We start from the raw sequence: 20,203 nt of genomic DNA on the forward strand, positions 1-20,203 counted from the left end.
TACCCGCAATAACTTAACATATCAACTATTAGGCTAAATAAAATAGAGAAAGAGATGAAAATAGACATGTAAAACTTCAGATTGCACTATAATATAACTTGTTTTGAAGCTTTCAGCGATCGTCTCCACTCTCCAGTGAACACTAGGGTTTGGGAAAAAAAAGGAGAAATGAATATAGGTGCGAGGTGTCTCACGGGTTTAATCTCCAAATAAAATTATGAAGTTGGTCATCAGAATATTAGATTAATTAATATTTTTAAGATACTTACAAATTGGTCAACAAAATTGATTTAAGAAGATTGGGTTAAACATAAACGAACGAACATAAACAAACATAACCGAATGAACATAATTGAACGTTCACGAACGTAAATGAACGAACAAGACTTATGTTCATGTTCGTTCATTTAATTAAACGAACAAAAAAATCTTATTCATGTTCATTCATTTAATAAATAAACGCACATAAACGAACTTCCCGCCGCACGGTTCGATGAACGTTCAGTTCATTTACAGGCCTAGTTCAAATCACCTGCAGAGTGATTTACTTAGGCTACATTCACGCTTATACAATGTAATTAGATTTAGATGTTATACAGTTATATTCTATTTAGATAATTATTATAGTTTGAGTTTGATTTTTTTTAATTAATCATTGATATCGATCTATTGACCGACTAATTCAGATCGGGTATTGCAGAGGCGAGGGAGAACCTCACAACCCAGTTTTCTCCATTCGCAAACGCCAGGATTCGAACCCCTAACCTTACTTAAGAGACCTAATGTCTCATCCTACTAGACCATCCGGTTGTTGGTTGAGTTTGATTTTTTTTAACTTATATATAACATGCATCTTTTATAAAAAGAAAATCGCAATATTTCATTTTAAATATTAAAATTTACATTAAGCTTTCCATTTTTATGAAATTATTAAAAAATGAAAATTTACTGAATAGTAAATAAAATCCAACCTTTTAAAAATTATTAAAAAAATTACAACATATTGGCTACTTAACTTACATTTTCTTTACTAAGAGTGAAGAAAGGGAACAAAACTGAAGGCATTGACATTTAGCACTAGGGCACATATTGGCCATATATATATATATATATATATATATATATATGTATGTACAATTCAATTTGCTTAGTACAAACAAAGCAAGTCATGATTTTTTATACTGGCCACACGTCTGTGTGTTTTCAAGGGTACATGTTCATCTCCTCCCCAAGTAGATGATTCCTGAAGATAATCTTCATTTATCAATCATGGACATTGAACACCACATAAATGATTCCAACATGAGAAGCAACAAACCAGAGTTTTGCTCCACCACATTTCCAGGAGAAGCATAACGATGGTGAATACGACGAGCATTATATGTTCAACGCAGGGTTGTTGGGGAAGTGATAAGCTTCGGCTTTACGGAGGCGGCGTTTTCCACCAGGTTCCGCTGCCGATGGATAGACTCGAAAGCGTGCAGGGAGTAGTAAAAGCTCTGGGGAAAACAGGTAGAATCAACTCTGTTGATATAACAAAAGTTCCCAAAGCAGTGGCATCAGAGTTCTCAACAGGTGAAGTGCCTGAGGTGAGGTGAAAAAAAAAACTATATAATTTTGCTATATAAAACGAACTTCATCAGTGCAGAAAAACATGCAGGCTCCGGCTGCTCCGCCTTACGATGAACGGATGTTAGCGAACTATGTGCCGGTCTATGTGATGCTTCCGGTAAGTTACTGATATGGTGATATCGTTTCTGCCTTGCATATCAAGCTACTAACTTCTTTTTCTTACTCAGTTGGGAGTTATTTCAAATGATAATGTTTTCAAAGATCAGCCCAAGATCGAGAAACAGCTCGACGAACTGAGAGCGGCCGGGGTCGACGGAGTAATGGTTGATGTTTGGTGGGGGATTGTAGAATCAAAGGGACCTAAACAATACGACTGGAGTGCTTACAGTAGCTTGTTTACACTCGTTCAAGAATGCGGATTGAAACTACAAGCCATTATGTCATTCCATCGATGTGGTGGCAATGTCGGAGATGAAGTTACCATCCCGCTTCCGAAATGGGTGCTCAACATCGGTGAAACCGACCCTGATATCTTTTATACCAATCGGAGAGGTAACCGGAATGAAGAATACCTCACCATTGGTGTGGATAATCAGCAGATTTTTTATGGAAGAACCGCGGTCCAGGTTAGTTCAACTTCAGGAGCTGTTCTGCAATGATCTTCGCCTTTAAAAAAGACTTAGATTGTTGTTTTTTGCAGATTTACAGCGACTACATGAAGAGCTTCAAGGAGAACATGTTGGATTTTCTCGAAGCAGGGCTCATAATCGACATCGAAGTTGGGCTTGGTCCTGCAGGGGAGCTTAGATATCCTTCTTATACAGGAACTCAAGGATGGGTTTTCCCTGGTATTGGAGAATTTCAGTGCTATGACAAGTACCTCGAAGCGGAGTTCAAAGAGGCGGCAACAAATGCAGGCCATCCCGAATGGGGATTGCCCGATAATGCGGGGGAATACAACGACACGCCCGGGATGTCAGAGTTCTTCGGACTGAACGGGACATACCTGACAGAGAAAGGGAAGTTTTTCTTGACTTGGTACTCGAACAAGTTAATAAACCATGGCGACGAGATCCTCGATGAAGCTAACAAAGCTTTCTTGGGGTGTAAAGTGAAGCTAGCTGCAAAAGTATGTACCACGAGTCTTTAAACTAAAAGCATTTTCACCCAAAGGCTTAAATCTCTCAGTATTTTCACTTATTACTCTGTTAAAAACAGATAGCTGGAATTCATTGGTGGTATAAATCTCCTAGTCATGCAGCAGAACTAACTTCAGGATATTACAATTTGAAAGACCGAGACGGATACCGACCGGTCGCCAGGATGTTGTCGAGGCATTATGCTATTTTCAACTTCACATGTCTGGAGATGAGGAACTCGGAACAACGAGCCGACGCCAAATGCGGGCCTCAGGAACTTGTTCAACAGGTAAATGCCCCTGCAACATATATAGGTATAAATCAATGCCATGTCTTGCAAGATAAGTGTCACCATTTTTCCTTTTGCAAATACTAATAATGTAAAACGATACTTATATAGAGCCGGTGGAATGCAAATTCATCGATGTCTGCATCGCAGGTTCTGAGTGGATGCTGGAGAGAGCAGCTCGAAGTAGCAGGAGAGAATGCGTTATCGAGATACGACAGTAACGGTTACAATCAAATCCTGTTAAATGCTAGGCCTAATGGTATCGACAGAGACGGTAAACCAAAGCGGATAATGTATGGGGTCACATATCTTCGTTTATCGGACGAGCTTTTGAAAGACAAGAATTTCAAGATATTCAAGACATTTGTGAAGAAAATGCATGCTGGTCAAGTAAGAAACATTTACATACATGGATAGTTGCCAAAGAAAAAACAATATTTGATCATTGCCCCCCGCCCCAACCCCTTTTTCCAGGATTATTGTGCAGACCTAGGGATGTATGATCACCAAATAGGTCCATTGGAGCGGTCGAAGCCGAAGTTAGCGACAGAAGATCTACTGGAAGCAACGAAGCCGATGGAGCCATTCCCTTGGGGAGAAGAAACAGACATGAAGATTGATGATTTTGAGGGTGTGATCGCTATTTTGATAAGAAAGCTGTTTTCCATGTTTTAGTGAGAGAGAGAGAGCTCAAACATGATTTCCGTGTTCAAGCGTGCTCCTTGTCTCAAAGTTTGAAATTTTGAACATGGCCTAGTTTTCCGTACACATCCGATTGCAATACAGTGGAATTGGAGTGTTGAAAGATGTAAAATTAAAAAGTTTTACGTTGTAAAAATGGATTATAACTCTATATATAAGTCAGGTCAGGTCGAATCAAGTATAAGTTTTAATATAAAAAATTGAATCATATTTCTGGTCAAGTGGGATCCTTTTGATATTCGAGTCAAGTCGGATGTAGATAAAAGAATTTAATTTTCAAATCAAATTCAGATAGGTTAAAAACCTCTAATGACCATTCTTTGGTGCTTTAAGGGCAATGTCTTCAGGTCCTCGAGTGATTGCAGCGCTGGTGGCACTAATGTGATTGCAATTAATCTAGCTCTGGATATATTTGTGGAAGCAGAGTTCTACGGGGTCAGTTCGTTGGTAGTAGAATCATCCTCTCAAGTTGCTTTGTATTGGCTAAGTAACCCTCTGATTCGTCTCTCGAATGTTTGGCCATTTTTTAGAGAGATTGATGAAAAGGTTAAAGCGTTAGGTCCAGTTTCTGTCAGCTTTGCTTCGATAAACCGATCTTCCGTGGCGGATCGGATGGCAATTACTGGTTTGACAAGATCTGAACTGTTTAAAGCTTGGTGGTGAGTCCTAAGGCCCTACTGCCTCAATGTGTGGCAGAGCCGTTGTTTATTGCTGTTCGTCTTGCTCTACATTTTCTGCAGGTTGTTGAAGGTGGATATCGTGGTCTGCTACCGTGTAGGGTTATGGTGCACGTTTTTGCAGGATTGCGGGTCTCCTTTAGTGCTTTGTTTTGTCTTGTTCTTTAGTACGTCTGTTCTCATCTTCTTAAGTAGTGTTTGGCAGGAGTGAGTTTCGGATTGGTGATATTATTATTATTATTATTATTATTATTATTATTATTATTATTATATTAGTCATAGCAAGTGTACTACTACGTTACTGGCCCAAATGCAAACAGACTCGTACTAATGGAACTCAAGAAACCCCAATGCGCCATGTTCATCACCAACTTCCACACACACAAACAAAGCTCACTCAAATCTCCCCTCAGGATGTCACTTTCTCTCCCCCATCCTAATCAAAATCCAAATCTGCAAACCCTAAACCTCATGTTGTCCACTGCTACAAAACTTCCCTTTCGAACCAACCAATACATGCAGATGCATAAAACTGGAAGGGAAAAAAAAAACAGGAGATATGGCTCTCAGATTGAAGCCTTGAACCAGAAACATCATATTTTTGAAGCTAAGCGAATCGATAACGTTAAAGATGATTATACAAAACTATTCAGGCTTTAAGTGAGAGAGTGCAATATACCCATATATATTCATGATAAATGGAAATGATAAACCAAGCAAAGCTTCAAACCCCCTTAATCCTTGCATTGGTTTAAGCTCTATATAACAAAACTGGTACTAAAGCTTTCAGGCTAATATGAACCCTGGAAAATGTAACAAAAGTTCCAAGAGAATCCGTAAAATCATTATTGATTATGCTATTATATATGGAACTATATATCATGGCTTCCGTTTCCTTCATCAGTTAATATTACCACGGAGATACTGTTGGAGCTCCGTTTTCCTCTCCTTCGCCTTGTGAAGCGAAACCAACTGCTCAGAAGCAAAAACGCAAAAACCCTGTGAACAAAGCATGGTCTGCGCCACGGGGGAGTTGATCAGGACCTGCAAAAGCTGTTGCCGGTTCAAATTACCCAACCCAGCAAAGCCACCAGCATTAACATGTTGAGCCGATGAGAAACTGGAAGTGATGGGCATCGATTGGAGAATCGAGACTTGAGCTTGCAAGAACCGGACGTACTTATAAGCCTCTTGGAGCATCGTGCCGGTGTCCATCTTCTTGTCCCATGGCATTAGCTTTTGGAGACAACGGGTCTTCTCGCCGAGCTTTTGTCTCCTCTTCCTGGCGAGATCACTGTATGGGATGATCGGAGCAGGAGCGTTGAAGCTTTTCACGATGGAGTCGAGGGTTTGAGGGTTGTTGTTGTCGGAGTGGGAGAGGGCTAAGTCGAGACGACTGCGTTTGGGTTTGGGAGCTGATGAGGTGGGAGAGGCGGGGAGGAGGGGAATACGGTGGTGGTGGAGAGGGCGGAGGTCATGAAGGAGATGAGTGGAGGTAAGCGTAACAACAGGGAGGCTATTGTTGTTGTTGTCCGGGTCTGGGGTATCATAGGAATAAAGGGAGAAGTCTTGATCAGTGAGTTGAGAATGATGGAGGGGAAGAGGAGGGAAATAATGGACTGGGTCTTGTTCATAGATCAATGGTAGGAGAGGATGGAGATAAGGATCGTTGACGATGATGTTGTCGAACTCAGTAACACTAGAAGTAAAAGGCGAAGGAGGATGAGAGTGAAGTGGATGAGTAGTAGCGGAACAAAACTCATATGTCTCCATTTTCATGGTTGTGGAGAAATGGTTGCAGAGAGCTTGGTTTATGGGTAAATGTTGGGAGATTAGAAAGGGAGACGAAGGGGATCACAAAGGGAAGTTATAAAGAGGGAGGGCACCTGCCACCTGGGAATTGGCTATTGGGTGGGAAGTACGAATGGTGGGCCTGATGGACTAAGGCGGCTACACGGGAATCAAGGATGATCGGCCTGCCTTGTTTGTCTATAAATGACACATCAGGTCAGGTCCGTACAATCTATGTTTTGTCCATCTTATGTCTCGGAGGGGAGGGGGTTTCAACGCATGTGATTTCATCATAGCCGCATAATTACAGGGGGGCATATGGTCGGGGACTTGCACATGCTGGGGCCTGCCGTAGTGCACTAGTACACTACTCCACTGCTGCCACACCAGCCTCAACGTTAAAACTTCACAGAAGTTGGGGCGGGGCATGGCTTTAAATTAGCTAATAGCTAGCTTTGAGTTGAGATTCCAAGAATGAAAGATGTTAATATATTAGGCAATAGGCAACATAAAAGGAACATTTTCTTTAAAAGAAGGAAACAAAGACCTTTCTAAACGAAAAGAATTACAAAAATCAAGATGAAAACTGTACATAAGAATGATAAGAGAAAAGAAGGGGCACAAGAAATGGTGTTTTGAAATGATTGCCCCAACTACCACTCTAAAGGGGAAAGGGTAGCTGCCAAAAGCTAAAATTGCCGAATCATTCCAAAAACATTTACAGACGTATTGGCTAATAATAATAATAATAATAATCCTAACTGCTCCCCACTAAGACTCAAAACCCCTACAACAAATTGTCTCATCGATCCCACATTGCATGGAATTTTGCTGGTCTATGCTTCAACCATTGCATCATCTCTCTATCCAGTGAACTATTATATAAGACTGCATCTAGCATCGGACTGCCTAAGATTTTCGGACTAGTTTTGAATGTCCATATTCGGTCCTTGGGCCATGGTCTATGGGGTTGCTTCTCCTGCACCAAAAAAGAACCATATTGGAACAGTAACCATGGGGTCCCCGTAAACCAGCTCATGTTCCTATAGATGGTAATAAACTTTCAAGTCAAATACTATCGGTCCTTTACATTCGAGTCAACTGTGGGAATGATACTTTTTCTATTTGTGATATGAAGGATAAATAACCAATACACAGACAAATCAAAGACCATCCAAATTCACAATATAATGAAGTTAGAAATTTAGGTATGTCATCAATAACAGTATTAAATAGATAGCCCTCATCCCCAGCATGAAAGTATCAGCATAACCTAACCAACTCTGCAATGATGCACAAAATTCATCCAAGTAATTTACAAAATGGCCAACTTGAAAGCAATGTGGAGTATCCTAAATACTTGAAATCTTAAGAATTCAAGACAGCATTTGCAAAATCACAAATGGATGAAAGAACCTTACCATCCAGGACAGCATAAATTTGACAGTCTTTGGGCCATAAACACGATGCTTTGATGGCTTCTGAACCTTGGAATAGAAGCAACCAATATCAGGTAATGACAAGCAACCCCGACTTACTCTAAACAGGCTGCTATCTGGATCGACACTAGTCTGGTTATACCAAAATATCAGCTGCCCCAAACAATAATTTTCACCATATGTCTTGCAATATTCCTGAAGACCTGTGAACTTGTCGGAGTACTTGGGGCTCAGGTCAAGAGGACTAATGTAGACTGGGGGAGAAGTTACTGCTTTGTATTCCTGTCCATAAAAATGATTGATTTGATCAAAAAATAAACAAGACAATAGCATTCTCTACATCACTGCCCCCTCCCCCTTTCACACACTCAAAAAGGTTTATCAGAAAAATAATAGTAAAAAGACTCACCCGAACTCTTATGAAGCACTTTGTGTAAGCATAAATATGGATTAAGTCAGCAGCGGCATCATGTCGGCACTTATATGTACACGGAAGATTCCGAACCTCGTCCCTCAACCTTCAAAACAAAGAAACGATTGAAGATCATTATTTACTGAAACTAAACAGCATGGGGACGCCATTAATGAGGACAATGCACTCACCATAACAAAGATCGCTGAAGTTCTTCAAGAATGTTGTCAGACCATGATGAGTCATGGGCTTGAATCTTGGACCTCAAATCATTGAGTATTTCCTCTTCCACATGGCGAGCCATGCACTGAAGAAGCTCCTCAATAAGTGATCCCTCACCTTTCCAGAGAAATGATACAGCTTCCTCAGGACTGAGCCTCTCTATGGGAGGTGGAGCCTTTTTGGGGTCACCAAACACGCATCTCATAACATACCTCACCTGAAACAACACCAGAATTGACAACATAAGGATACTAATATAATATGATCAGCATGTATATAATTCTCTCATAATACAGAAGGACTAGCGTCTACATAATTTGATATCATTAACAGTAATGTAATAATATCAAAACATAAAGATGACTACCATCCAACCATTAGACCAAACGAAAACAGGAGTAATCCATGAATTCCGAAATGTTTGAACTTCAATTTTTTAAAAGCTTAGCTCTTCAAATAATAAACACCACTTCGAAGTACAGATTACTATACACATCACATTACACGCTACCATAATTTATCATGTACGAGAATATTTGAAAAACATAAGTTACAGCCACATATGTTATTCAGGGACGGGATAATCACCTTGTCAAGGGTTATAGCCAAATTCTGAAGCCTCTGGTTATAGACGCCCTCAGCCTATCTCATTCAACAGAAAGTAATACAATGAGCATTTAAATTTTAACAGTAAGCATAAAAAGCTCCAAACAAACCATGAGTAGACATGAGCAAAGGCACAAAGACAACAACATACCTGAATCTCAGCATCGTTCCTCTCTGCATCAAGAGATATATCTATACAGTATTTCCTCTTCTCTTCCAAATTATGCCTTAAAATTTGCTCAGGGAGCTTTGTTCTCTCAAAATTTATAAACCTCACCTACACCAGAAAGGAAACGTTAGGAGAATAGAATTTCCCCACTTTCACATCCAGGAATGAGGCAATGAAATGACATGACAACAAACCAAAGACATACCACTCGAGCTGAGTATGCAACCAACCAATCAGGCAATCCACCAAGTAAACAGCTGCCTAGGCCAGCCCTCCCTAGCTCAAGGTAATCTTCTTCAGATACAGAATTTAGTTCACAAGCTTCCAGCATTAGCTGTTGTCGATCCAGTATACCATGCCACTCCTTCAGTACCTGATGAACAACAAAATTCCTATAATAACTTTTTCGAAACTCAGACGAGAAAAGGTCAACTGATTCAACAGTAGGCAATAAGCAACATATAATTTTGTTTTCACAGCCAATAAAGGAAATATCATTTTAGTTTCTTCAATAAAAATAAAAAAAAACTCATGAAAATGTGTACCTTCTGAAATGCACCTTCACCGGTCAAATTCAAGTAGCTGCCACGGCAAACTTGACTACCACAGAGACAGACAGATGCCTCATATTCTTCCTTGCTCTGATAAGTATCAATCGTGTGCTATAAGAACATATGAATTATCTTGTTTAACAAAGCGGGAAGGACAGAAGATTCAAACCTCTGTAACGGAGTTATAATCAAATGTAATCTCCTCGCCATATCGTATTGGACGTAGAGCATAGATTCCAATTTGGTACTGACCATCTACAGCAGTAACTCTGCATCCAAGAAAAGGTCAATAATAGATAAAATAGAGGAAACAGTATTTTGGTACTATGAAAGGATCTCAATTTGTAGCTAGGCTAAGTTTGTTAAGGATCATAAGTTACAGGCAGAGGGTAGGAAAAGGTCATGCCAATTGAAAAAAGCTTTATGCACCAAAAAAGGTCAACATAATCACTAAACTATTGAATAAACAGATACTAGAGAGACTGATTTAAACTACAATTTGTCCCAAAAGGGAAAGAATAAGCTATTTGCGACCAGAGGATAACGTTCGTACTAGTAAACAGTCTATCACAATGAACTCCAATTATGTATAACATCAATGCTACTTTTTTGATGTTGTCAATCACTTTTCAGCTTTTAGGCGTCCAAAATCATTGCACAAGCTGATTTAAGTATACCTTAAGTGCAAAAGCTAGAAACAAAGTACAAACAATTGAATTTCAGTAACAGGTTAACTGTGTCTAACGATCATACAAGTGACAAACATCAAGTCTACAATTTATTAATATGAAGCATAAAAAATGACACTGATGAGCATAATATTCCATATTAAAAAAGTTTGAATTACTCTTCTCTGTACAAGTCCAAAAGTTCCCGAACTAGGGGGAAATGGGGAAAGAGAGAAAATAACTGGATATATTGTTTTAAAATTATGCATTGACCAAAAGGAGCAACAGAATATACTTACTTGGCTTCACAATTAGGGTGACAAGAATGACAAATTCGACTCGCATAATTTGCCTTGTGCATGGCATCAACAACAACTAAATCGTATCCAGCAGCATCACCCTGATAAATAAGAGATGATCAGCAAAAAATTTCAGAAAAGCAATTAAGTTAACTAACCACAGAAAAACAATTAGCACAAGACGTATTGAAGTGGAAACCTTTGGCCTCTCAAGGTAGATGTTGTAAAACTCAGGAGCTGGATCCTTGCTGTTATTCTGCAATATCCGTATACCATCTTGCTTCTCAAACCATTTCCAAACAGGATAAACCTATAGAAATTAAAACCCATCAAGACAAAAGACTTCAAAGAGATTTTATTCAAAAGCCACAAAAGAATTAGTAAACTAAAAATAAAAAAGGGTATTTTTTAATGTAGCTGTAAGTTAATTACCTCAAAAAATGTAAAGAACATATTATTTGCAATAAATGGAAGTGTTTGAAAACTAATCCAAATCCATACCTCTCCCAAAAACTCTACAACAAAATCTTCTTCTCTAAAACCACCTTCCTTGTTGCAAAGAACACCCAGACCCTAATGAAGCATATTCAGTAGAAAATTAATGTAAATATCCGTATCATAAAACAAAGGAACAAGAAAAACAACATAAAGTTATTAAATATGAGGATAAAGAACAGAAAATAGTACAAGAGATATGAGTATACCTTTCGGTAAGCAACATATTTGTCATCAGGACGAGCATCAATGGCTTTCAGTATACTTAGACACATTTTCATTGTTCGTTTATCACAGTCCACCTCAGCAACTCTTTTAATTTCTTCTACAACGGACTTCAAGGGATACATCATTGGAGTGTTCCCAGTGCCTGTGAAGTGTCTAACTTGCTTATTCAGATTTCGAAGGAGAACATCTTCGATAAAAGATTGCTTGTCCTCTAAAGGCCATTCCAACTCGCCAGGCATGGAATCAAGTAAAAGGTTGTGAGTATAAGGATCAATTCCATAAACTTCTTGCTCTATAACTTCATCTCCAAGCTCTTTTCTGGGTTTATAATCTTTGACTTCAGGAAGTTCCATATCCAACTCCTCAGTGCCAGTTTTCTGAGCATTCAGCTTCTCATCATAGTCCTCTGGCAAGGATACCTGCATCTTACGCCGCACATCCTCCTCGTCAGCTACAGCAATATACTGATCGATGACATCATATTTCCTAGTGACAGGGGGAACCAAACTGGCTTTGGTCATGCGAGCACCCCATTCACGATCATCAGTCATAGAATCAAAACTATCATCAGCCATGAAGTATCCATCCCCTCTCGACTCTACAGACCGACCTTCAGGCTTGAAATCCAATTCACTCTCTGTATCTGAAGTTGTACTCTCAATCTCGCTCTCACTTTTTCCATCGTCAGAGGAGTGATCAAGTTCATCAGATGTTTCACTTTCTGAGTCAAGAGATCTCCTATTAAGTTTGGACAACCGCTTTCTAATTTCTCTATCAGATGCATATTCCCCATAATCAAAAACACCGTTAGAAAAAGAAGTGCCATTGCTCTTGTTCATGTACCTCCTTTCAGTGACTGCCTTACCAAATTTCTTCTTGTACCTTGAGAACCCAGTTGATGAGTCATCTTTCCAAGACCTTAGCAATTCATCTCTTTCATAAGAGGAAGTAATCTTAGCACCCTCTTCTAAACGTGTGGCAAGCTGGATAAATAAAGTAATTATGCGGTTCATGTCTCGAGCACCACTACAATTCTTTGCTCTACATCCAACAAAGTGATATAAAAGAAAGAGGAAGGGTTAGCTTATTATCTGATAACCATGCTGAATGTATGGCAGTAAAAATAAAGCACGGGAGAAATAAGGTACAAAATCAACAGTTCATGTTCAATAAATAAAAATAAATATTAAAATATATATGAAGGGAGAGAAAATGCTCTATTCATATAAAGAAATCACATTATAAATTTCATTAAGAAGAAATTATATACAATTATACGTGGCAACCTTCAGACAATCTAACTGGGTAACACATTACTCAACAAGTTAACAAATGACTACAGCTTGGATGATTCAAAACTTTTGCAACTTAAAAATAATCTTCAATACAAATTATCAAATGGAGAATGAAGAGTGGCAACTAGAAAACTTACTTTATTGCATCCTTGCACATCCGGCTGATGTCCTCTTTAACAAAACCTAGACCATGTCCAATGTAATAACCATTTTTCATTTTTTCCTCAATTAGTGCAACCTAATAACCAAGATAGAAAAAAATTAGACTTTCAAACATAATTCAGGAAGGAAAAAAAAGCACAAGTCCACAGCACCTTGGGCACAAAAAAATCAGATGTATTCTCCTTCATGATATCCCGTATACTAGAAGCAAGGAATTCCTCCATTCGCTTGTACCCATTTTCAGATTTTTTAATGGCCCATCTCCTGATACGAGCTTCCCTGGATAAAATGGAGGAGGACTTCCTGGCATCAAATAACTTTGAACGCCTATATAAACTTTGGCGAAATAATTGGTTTGCAGAGTCTCTTCTATCAACGCTTTCAAAATAGCTCTTCAATTCACCAAAATCATCTATAGCATTCCCCAGGCCTGTTTTAAGGCCAGCTGAAGTTTTCTCAGTAATTTGTTTCAGATTCCTTATTTTAGAGTTAGAATCATCCAAGATCGTCATAGCATGCAAACTTCTGCTCTTGAACCACTTCAAATTGGGAAATTTGACCATCAATTCCTCAAACTGGCCGCAACCTCTAACATCTAGATAAGATAAACTAGGAAAAACACGAAGAACTTCTTCAAGTGTGCTTGTACTTATGCTTGTGCAACCTACTAGAATCATGGAATTTATCTTTTCTTTGTCATAACAATTCTGCAAATAAAGAATTATATTAAGCCCGAGTTGAAAAGTGGGAAAAATCTTGTACAAGTAATTTAGACAACCATGAAGCATACCATGATTTTCTGCACTATAGAGTTACTGCAACTAGGACCAAGAGATGACAAGTCAACCTGCCTTGCAATCCCCTTGTAAAACCTGACAGCACTTCTCCAGTGTTTACAAGTCAAAGAAGCAAAGGCAAGGGATTTCATGTCAGATCTCAAGAAATGGAAGACTCGTGCCAGCACAAGACCGTCCAACAAGCCCCAGCTCCCCATCTCACTAATGGAACAAGCACTCTCTTGGTCATGGAAGGTTGCATCACCACATAAATCTTCAAATGGAAGCTCACCCTTTTGGATTGACTGCAACTCATCTTCAATGTCATACTCCTCTTCGCTTCCATTAACCATAATCCGTGCTCGTTTTCCACTATCTGCAATTGCAGGCCAAAGTTCAACAACATACATACAAAAAGAAAAAGAAAGAATAAACAAATGTCTCCTATATTTACCAAATTATGAAGAAAAAAAAGTACATCCAAATTTCTTATTCACCAAGTTCAAGAACAAACTGAGGACCCTTGTCAACTTAAATATGTTTATCACGTATATATCTACAAGCACACGCACCCTGACAACTGCACGTATGCGATAATAGCCAAAATGTCAAGCCAAAAAGAGAAGAAAGTGAGACAAGGAAAAAGGAAATGACAGAAAAGCACTACCCTATACCAAGTAAAATTACATATTGCTTTTAAGATAAGATTCACTACAAAAGCATCATGAACATGATTATCATATTAAAAAGAGTGACAGCTTTTGCAAAATGCCTTAACACTACACACAAAACTTGTGAAAAGCTCTAGCATCTTATTGTAAATTAAAATATTTCTCTGCCAAACCTGACCTAGACTCATGTATCATTTAAAATTGTAGCATACCTGTTTTCTGATAAATATGCTTGTCCATTTCTTTCTTTGGCTGTTTTGCACTAATCCATGGGTCTAAAACCTCATTTATGGCTGCAACAAATTCCCGACTCTTAAACGATTTCATTACCAATTCATGAAGCTTCCCACAGGTATATCCAACGAATTGTGGGTGTAGCCTGTGAAATGAACTGGAACTTGCATTATTATCACTAACAGTGACACCTTGTGAATCTAAAAGTAGATTTCCAGAAGAATCGGCAGATGGTGCAGCATTCTTAGGCTGATTCCATGTAGTGGCTTCAAGACTCCCAGCAGCCGAGGTGATTGGAACCCAAACTTGATCATTTTTACGAAATACGCTGCTATGTTTTGGAATAACTCCTTGATCTAGCAAAACCTGAAGTTCAGAAAATGATGAAGGTCCCCTTTCATGCCCAGCACCATCAAGGTAGAACCACTCACCCAAGTGTAACTGCAACTCATCAACAGTACAAACATGGTCTTTAGGAGTATTAATGGATGCAAACAACTTCCACGATCGTTTCAAGCATTGGTCATTAACAGCTTTTGATAATGAATCACTTTCTGCAGATGATTTCTTGATATCACCAGTTGTAGAGTGTGACCGGGCAGATCTTGAAGAATGTCTCTCTTTCACTCGAGCTTTTGTGCGAGGTGCAGATACAAATGAGCCCTGATCCTGAACCACACATGCATTTATCCTTACAACTGGAAGCATGGTTCCCTTAACTCCTCTCACAGCAGAGGGTTTATCATTATTTCTCTCTTCTGAAACCAAGAAAGCCCAAGGAGGGAGGTCAAGCCTTTTGCTATGAGAAGGATGGTACAGATCATCTTTCATATGCCTGCGAGGGTCCTCATACCCTGACTTTGGCATATGACATAAAGGGTAACCATCATTAAGAACGAGTTTTTTTCTAGATCTATCCTGAGTAGCTTCCTCATTCCTCTTCCAGTCCCCACCCTTGCATGACCATCGACCAGAAAACCATTCAATAGAGTCGCCACAAGAGGAACAGTCGGATATTGCAGCAACTCTGGGCTCTGCAGCATCCTTTGAGTTGATGTCAGAGTAGCTAGATAATTCATCAGTTACTTTATCATGTTGATCCCCTGTGCAACTCAAAAGCCACGTGAAACCTGAAACAGCAAATATAAGGAATGAACTTAAATCACAAGATTGTGACTAACTGCTCAGAGTTACGCTAATTTCTTCATTTTGAATTCATCTCAATGTTATTTATATTGTTCAGATAAAACTATTATACTGATTTCATTTCACTTAATTCAGCCTCCCATTCTGCTTGGTAAATCTAGATCAGCTCAAGTGCACATATATCCCAAGAAGACCAAAGAAACTTCAGAGAAGTTAAATAAATCTTGAAAGTTCAAAGATGCTATAATTAGGACAAATCTTTATTCTGGATCAACCAAAAGACAAGCATACAAGTAGACAAAAAATGCTGAAATATATCAATTAACCTATGGAACTGTTAAATACTCATCAAGCCCAATATAATCTAGCCCACACTACAAGCTACCTTATTGTTATTGGCATCAACTAACTAAACTTCATATTTTAATTTCTTTTTTTAAAAATTTCCCTGTACAGCTATCTGAACCAAGCATGTAAATTATGAGCTAAGACAAATCCTTATTAATCATGGGTCGCAAAAAGAATTGGATGCCCCTACTGACAATTTCTGAACACAAGCTCGAAGAACAGAAGTACAATGTCATAAATAAACTTGAAAACCAATCTCAAAGATATTAGAATATAAAACCAACCATAATGTGCTTGTGCTTGTTAATAAAAGGGGGGAAAGAATCAAATGCTCAAGAGGTATGATTTGAAATATGAAAGTCACGTGCTAATAGAAAAGTATGATTTGAATGATAGGCTACTCCAAGAAATACTTACCATCAAAATTTCCCCGCCCTTCCCATTCTGCATCATCAAAGGTCATTTGCAGAGCTTCTGTGTGATGAAAAAATTCCAGAAAACAGGAAATAAATAAGAAATCTCCTCAAATGCACACAATCATGTGCATATCTAAATTCCGTAAAGACATATACACATATAAGTGTATGCATATTGGCGTGTGCACAAATAAATGCATGGGGAACCACGTAAAAAAATAAGTGCAAGAAAAGTGTGGGTCCATAGACCCAGAGTCGGGGAGAACATAGCATCGGAACCAAAATAAATAAATAAATAAAGAGTGAAAGAAATATAGTCAGTGACGCATACCTCCAACTATTTCAAGCTCCTTGCCAGGGATAATGTCAATACCGTCCATCAGAGCTTCAACCCTTTCATCAATGTGAAGATCTTCTAAGGAATAAGTTGCAGCTGCACTGTCATCTTGGAAGTTCATCAAGGTCTCATCACCACTGTGAGCGCCTAATGCCCTGGGATCTCCAGTTTCTATCAGTAGGTTACCAGGAGCTTCAGGAGGGCTAACTAGCTGCGTTACTGTGTCAGATACAATGGATGGGAAACTCACAGTCAACAAGGGAGAAGCTGCATTTTCAACGGTCACCCACCTATCACTATCCAAATGCTTGATCAAATGATCAGACAAAAGAACCCCTTCTTCCACAAGTTCCTTAAGGTCACATAATTTTGAAGGCCCGCGTTCAATACCAAAAGCATCAAGATAAATCCATTTACCAATGGCAGACTCGGCCACCACAGGAATGTGAGGTGGTGTGTCACATATGTCCATATCTTCTTCCATTGATTGCAGCTCTTCGGGAGGTGCCCCATTAATAAGAGGAGGTTCTTGGCGATTTACACTGGGACTTGGGGATTGATCTTCTTTATTGGACTCACACACACCATTTTTTTCATCTGATTCATTTAAATTGAGCACACTGGTTCTATCTTGAGGATCCTTAGCTGAGGAATGTGAGTCTCTTCCAGTATGATCCCTCCGACTGACTTTATCTTCTTGCCTTTTAGAACCATATTGTGAGACACGTTTCTCATTTGAGGCACCTTTTTTACTTGTCTCTCTTTGATTTTTGGTCTTATTCCGATCATGGGGAGACTGTTCCATATAGGTGGGGGTCCGGTCTCTACGATCATGAAATCTAGCTCGATCCTCTGGGGAACGCCCTGCATTAATAGGACTTCTGTTTCTATGATCATAGTGATGGCTTCGATCATATGGGGATCTCTCGTGAGCATACAGGGATCTATCACGAGTATATGGGGATTTCTCAAGAGCATATGGGGATCTGTCCCAAGGGGATCTCTCACGTCGAATTGGGCTCCGGTCCCTATGATCATAATTCCTGATCCTGTCATGTGGGGACCGCTCAGGATATCCCGGACTTCGCCCACGCTTATCATTAACAACCCTAGATGACAAAGAGGATTCATGATGTCTTGAAGAGTACTTCTCCAATGAAGACATTCTTGATGAAGAAGAATTTCTATAGAACTTCTCAACAGAGCAGCGTGTATAGAGCTCTGGGTGGGACCGACCAAAATCATCAGAGAGCTTCCGGCATTTTGAACTTGCATAGTCCCCATAATCTCCATAATGCTTGCGGTCACTGCTATCTAAATCAGTACCATGCCGCTTCAACCTATTATTACCAGAAGAAGGGTACTCTCGCCCCTGGTTCTTACCATTGCTGTACTCACTCTTATACAAGCCTTCCTCATCCACAATCTTTGAACTGATTCTAGAAGTCTTTTCCAGGCTAGTTTCCCATCTGGAAGAACTTTTGCTATGCGCAGTGCTTCTACTGAATTCCTTCCTGTGATGAAGATCATCAATTGAGTACTTTCCAGAAGGTGGTGTACGTTCCATTTCATATTTCCAGCTTCTTTCTTTTCCGAACTCATACTTCCGATATTTACTGTAACTGTACTCATCTTTCATTAAGTCCCCCTTATGCCATCTATCAGGAATGAATTCTCCTTTTTCTAGGTCATCTTTGGCACATCGCCATGACCCAAATTCTCCCTTTTCAGGTTCCCCTTTCCTTCCTTTTTCCATAGCCATCTCCCCCTTCCCCACATCCCCTTTTCTCCATTTACCTGTAACAATGCCTCCATTCATCACCTCCCCTTTTTCTTTAGATACTGTTTCCCCTTTCTCCGGCTCTACTTTCACCTCAGAAACAATATCTTCCTTCACTACTTCTGCCTTCCTACATTTCTCACTAGCAATCTCTCCCTTCCCAATTTCCCCACTCTTTGACTTGTCAGTCCCAACCTCCCCATTCTCCCCTTCTCCAGGCCACTTCAAAGTCCCCAATTCACCTTCTTCCACTTCCTCCTCCTGCCCAGAATTCTCACCTTTATCGATATCTTTACTGCCTTTCAGTCCCGCTTCACTCTTTGCTTTAACTACCAATTCACTCTTCTTTGATGTTGCTGCTGCTGCTGCTGTCGATCCCACTAACACCTTCTTCTTTACCACCACTACTTTCTTAACCTTAACCAGTTTTTTCTTCTTTCGCGGCAGCTGCTGTTGTGATTCCTGTTGCTTCTGCTGCTGTTGTGGTTCCTGTTGCTTCTGCTGCTGTTGTGGTTCCTGTTGCTTCTGCTGCTGTTGTGATTCCGGTTGCTTCTGCTGCTGTTGTGGTTCCTTCTGCTTCTGCTGCTGCTGTGATTCCGGTTGCTTCTGCTGCTGTTGTGGTTCCTTCTGCTTCTGCTGCTGCTGTTGCTGCTCTGCGTTGTCTTTGATATTAACAGGCTTTGAAGTGAGCTCATTGTTGGGACAAAGAGATTTTTCTGTAACTGGAAACATCTCCATGATATGCTGATGTTGATGCTGCTGCAAAGGCATGCACGCAACTCCATCGCCCATGGAAGTCCCCACAATTTCCTCCGAATTCTCCAACTTATCACAAACCCTAGTTATCTCCCCTTTTTCTCGGGGCTATCGATGCTCCTACTTCACAAAACTTCTTTCCCTCTTTTCCAACTCCTCAAATCTTCTCCCTCCAAAATTAACCTAATTCACCACAACAACAAAAACCCACCACGAAACCACGTCAACTAAATCAATGCAGGGTTCCACTAAAAAGAAGAAAACAAGGAATATAGAAAGAAAAAAAACAGAAGCATTCGAAAATCCACACGGTTTCTAGGGTTTGAAACGCCGCGGAATTGACAAAAGAAACAATGTTTATAATTAAGAAATTAACAAGACAAAAGAATCTACCGAGGGAACAAACAATCGGGAGGCGAAGAAAATCGTGAGAGAAAGCTATTAATCGACAAACGTGAAGAACAGATCGACGACGAGCTTCGAGAGCTGCAGAAATCAGAAACTATTTTGCGCCAAACAAACAGAGAGAAAGAAAAAATAGATATTAGAGAAAACAAAAAAAGAAAGAAAAATATTCTATTAAATCCTTCTTTTTTTATTTATCTCGGGGCTTTTGTAATTGTATTCTATCTTGCCGTTGTGTTGTAAAGTTTAAATTTCTCTCTTTCTCTTTTCTCTCAACCCTTTTTTATTTATTGATTGTGAAATTTTCAGATTTAAGATGTGAATTTTGAAAGTATAATAATGTCCCTCATAGTTGTTGGTAATTACAATAGAAACCGGGAGAACTGGGAAAGGAGAAGTTAGACCGTATGTTGAATCGTATAATACATTTGAGGATATTTTCGGCAATTTAAACCTTTCAGCTCTTCTTCCTCCTACGCCTTCAAACTTGATGTCCTCGACCAATTGACTGGGAATTTTTTTTAAAATATATATAATCAAATAATTACTTATTTTAAATCCTAAGAAAAATATTAAAATTACGAAATGTTTCATTAATATGATAAATAGAAACATAGT

At 39.3% G+C, this 20,203-nt stretch overlaps 3 protein-coding genes across 4 annotated transcripts; 1 reads left to right on the forward strand and 2 right to left on the reverse strand.

Annotated features, from left to right (window-relative positions):
- Nucleotides 1–1,369: 1,369 nt before the first annotated feature.
- Nucleotides 1,370–3,696, forward strand: LOC120197037 (beta-amylase-like). 2 transcript variants are annotated; one of them, XM_039198676.1, is made up of 7 exons: nucleotides 1,370–1,589; nucleotides 1,661–1,733; nucleotides 1,800–2,198; nucleotides 2,273–2,701; nucleotides 2,791–3,000; nucleotides 3,151–3,390; nucleotides 3,475–3,696. In XM_039198676.1, the coding sequence occupies exons 3-7, from the start codon at nucleotides 1,893–1,895 to the stop codon at nucleotides 3,673–3,675; spliced, it is 1,386 nt and encodes a 461-aa protein (XP_039054607.1). In that variant the 5' UTR covers nucleotides 1,370–1,589; nucleotides 1,661–1,733; nucleotides 1,800–1,892; the 3' UTR covers nucleotides 3,676–3,696. The 2 variants fall into 2 exon arrangements, with proteins under 2 accessions (XP_039054607.1, XP_039054608.1); XM_039198677.1 differs by lacking the exon at nucleotides 1,370–1,589 and having other exon boundaries at nucleotides 1,655–1,729.
- A 1,405-nt stretch (nucleotides 3,697–5,101) lies between these two features.
- On the reverse strand, nucleotides 5,102–6,204 carry LOC120197081 (transcription factor bHLH117-like). The gene has a single exon (XM_039198712.1). The coding sequence runs from the start codon at nucleotides 6,156–6,158 to the stop codon at nucleotides 5,280–5,282; it is 879 nt and encodes a 292-aa protein (XP_039054643.1). The 5' UTR covers nucleotides 6,159–6,204; the 3' UTR covers nucleotides 5,102–5,279.
- Nucleotides 6,205–6,702: 498 nt separating this feature from the next.
- LOC120197079 (histone-lysine N-methyltransferase ATXR3-like) lies at nucleotides 6,703–19,688 on the reverse strand. The gene is made up of 21 exons (XM_039198711.1): nucleotides 19,574–19,688; nucleotides 19,053–19,363; nucleotides 16,639–18,894; nucleotides 16,309–16,365; nucleotides 14,376–15,527; nucleotides 13,507–13,868; nucleotides 12,869–13,423; nucleotides 12,692–12,792; nucleotides 11,241–12,300; nucleotides 11,038–11,109; nucleotides 10,736–10,846; nucleotides 10,537–10,637; nucleotides 9,739–9,838; nucleotides 9,564–9,659; nucleotides 9,224–9,391; nucleotides 9,001–9,126; nucleotides 8,832–8,885; nucleotides 8,213–8,460; nucleotides 8,019–8,127; nucleotides 7,592–7,891; nucleotides 6,703–7,149 (listed from the first exon to the last, which is right to left on the reverse strand). The coding sequence occupies exons 2-21, from the start codon at nucleotides 19,207–19,209 to the stop codon at nucleotides 6,973–6,975; spliced, it is 7,362 nt and encodes a 2,453-aa protein (XP_039054642.1). The 5' UTR covers nucleotides 19,210–19,363; nucleotides 19,574–19,688; the 3' UTR covers nucleotides 6,703–6,972.
- Nucleotides 19,689–20,203: the final 515 nt, after the last annotated feature.

The sequence above is a fragment of the Hibiscus syriacus genome, unplaced genomic scaffold (assembly GCF_006381635.1).
Source record: "Hibiscus syriacus cultivar Baekdansim isolate YM2019G1 unplaced genomic scaffold, ASM638163v2 tig00117040_pilon, whole genome shotgun sequence".
In the NCBI taxonomy this organism is placed as follows: Eukaryota; Viridiplantae; Streptophyta; class Magnoliopsida; order Malvales; family Malvaceae; genus Hibiscus; species Hibiscus syriacus.

What these genes read in the sequence shown, in the direction of transcription:
- LOC120197081 (XM_039198712.1), bottom strand. Translation starts at nt 6,158, where the DNA reads ATGAAAATGGAGACATATGAGTTTTGTTCCGCTACTACTCATCCACTT.
- LOC120197037 (XM_039198677.1), top strand. Translation starts at nt 1,655, where the DNA reads ATGCAGGCTCCGGCTGCTCCGCCTTACGATGAACGGATGTTAGCGAAC. An exon ending in AAGTGAAGCTAGCTGCAAAA is followed by an intron (nt 2,702 to 2,790) that starts GTATGTACCACG and finishes TGTTAAAAACAG; the next exon opens with ATAGCTGGAATTCATTGGTG. An exon ending in CTCAGGAACTTGTTCAACAG is followed by an intron (nt 3,001 to 3,150) that starts GTAAATGCCCCT and finishes TCTGCATCGCAG; the next exon opens with GTTCTGAGTGGATGCTGGAG.
- LOC120197079 (XM_039198711.1), bottom strand. Translation starts at nt 19,209, where the DNA reads ATGGAGTTGCGTGCATGCCTTTGCAGCAGCATCAACATCAGCATATCA. An exon ending in CTATAGTGCAGAAAATCATG is followed by an intron (nt 13,424 to 13,506) that starts GTATGCTTCATG and finishes CTTTATTTGCAG; the next exon opens with AATTGTTATGACAAAGAAAA. An exon ending in CACCCTAATTGTGAAGCCAA is followed by an intron (nt 9,839 to 10,536) that starts GTAAGTATATTC and finishes TCTTGGATGCAG; the next exon opens with AGTTACTGCTGTAGATGGTC.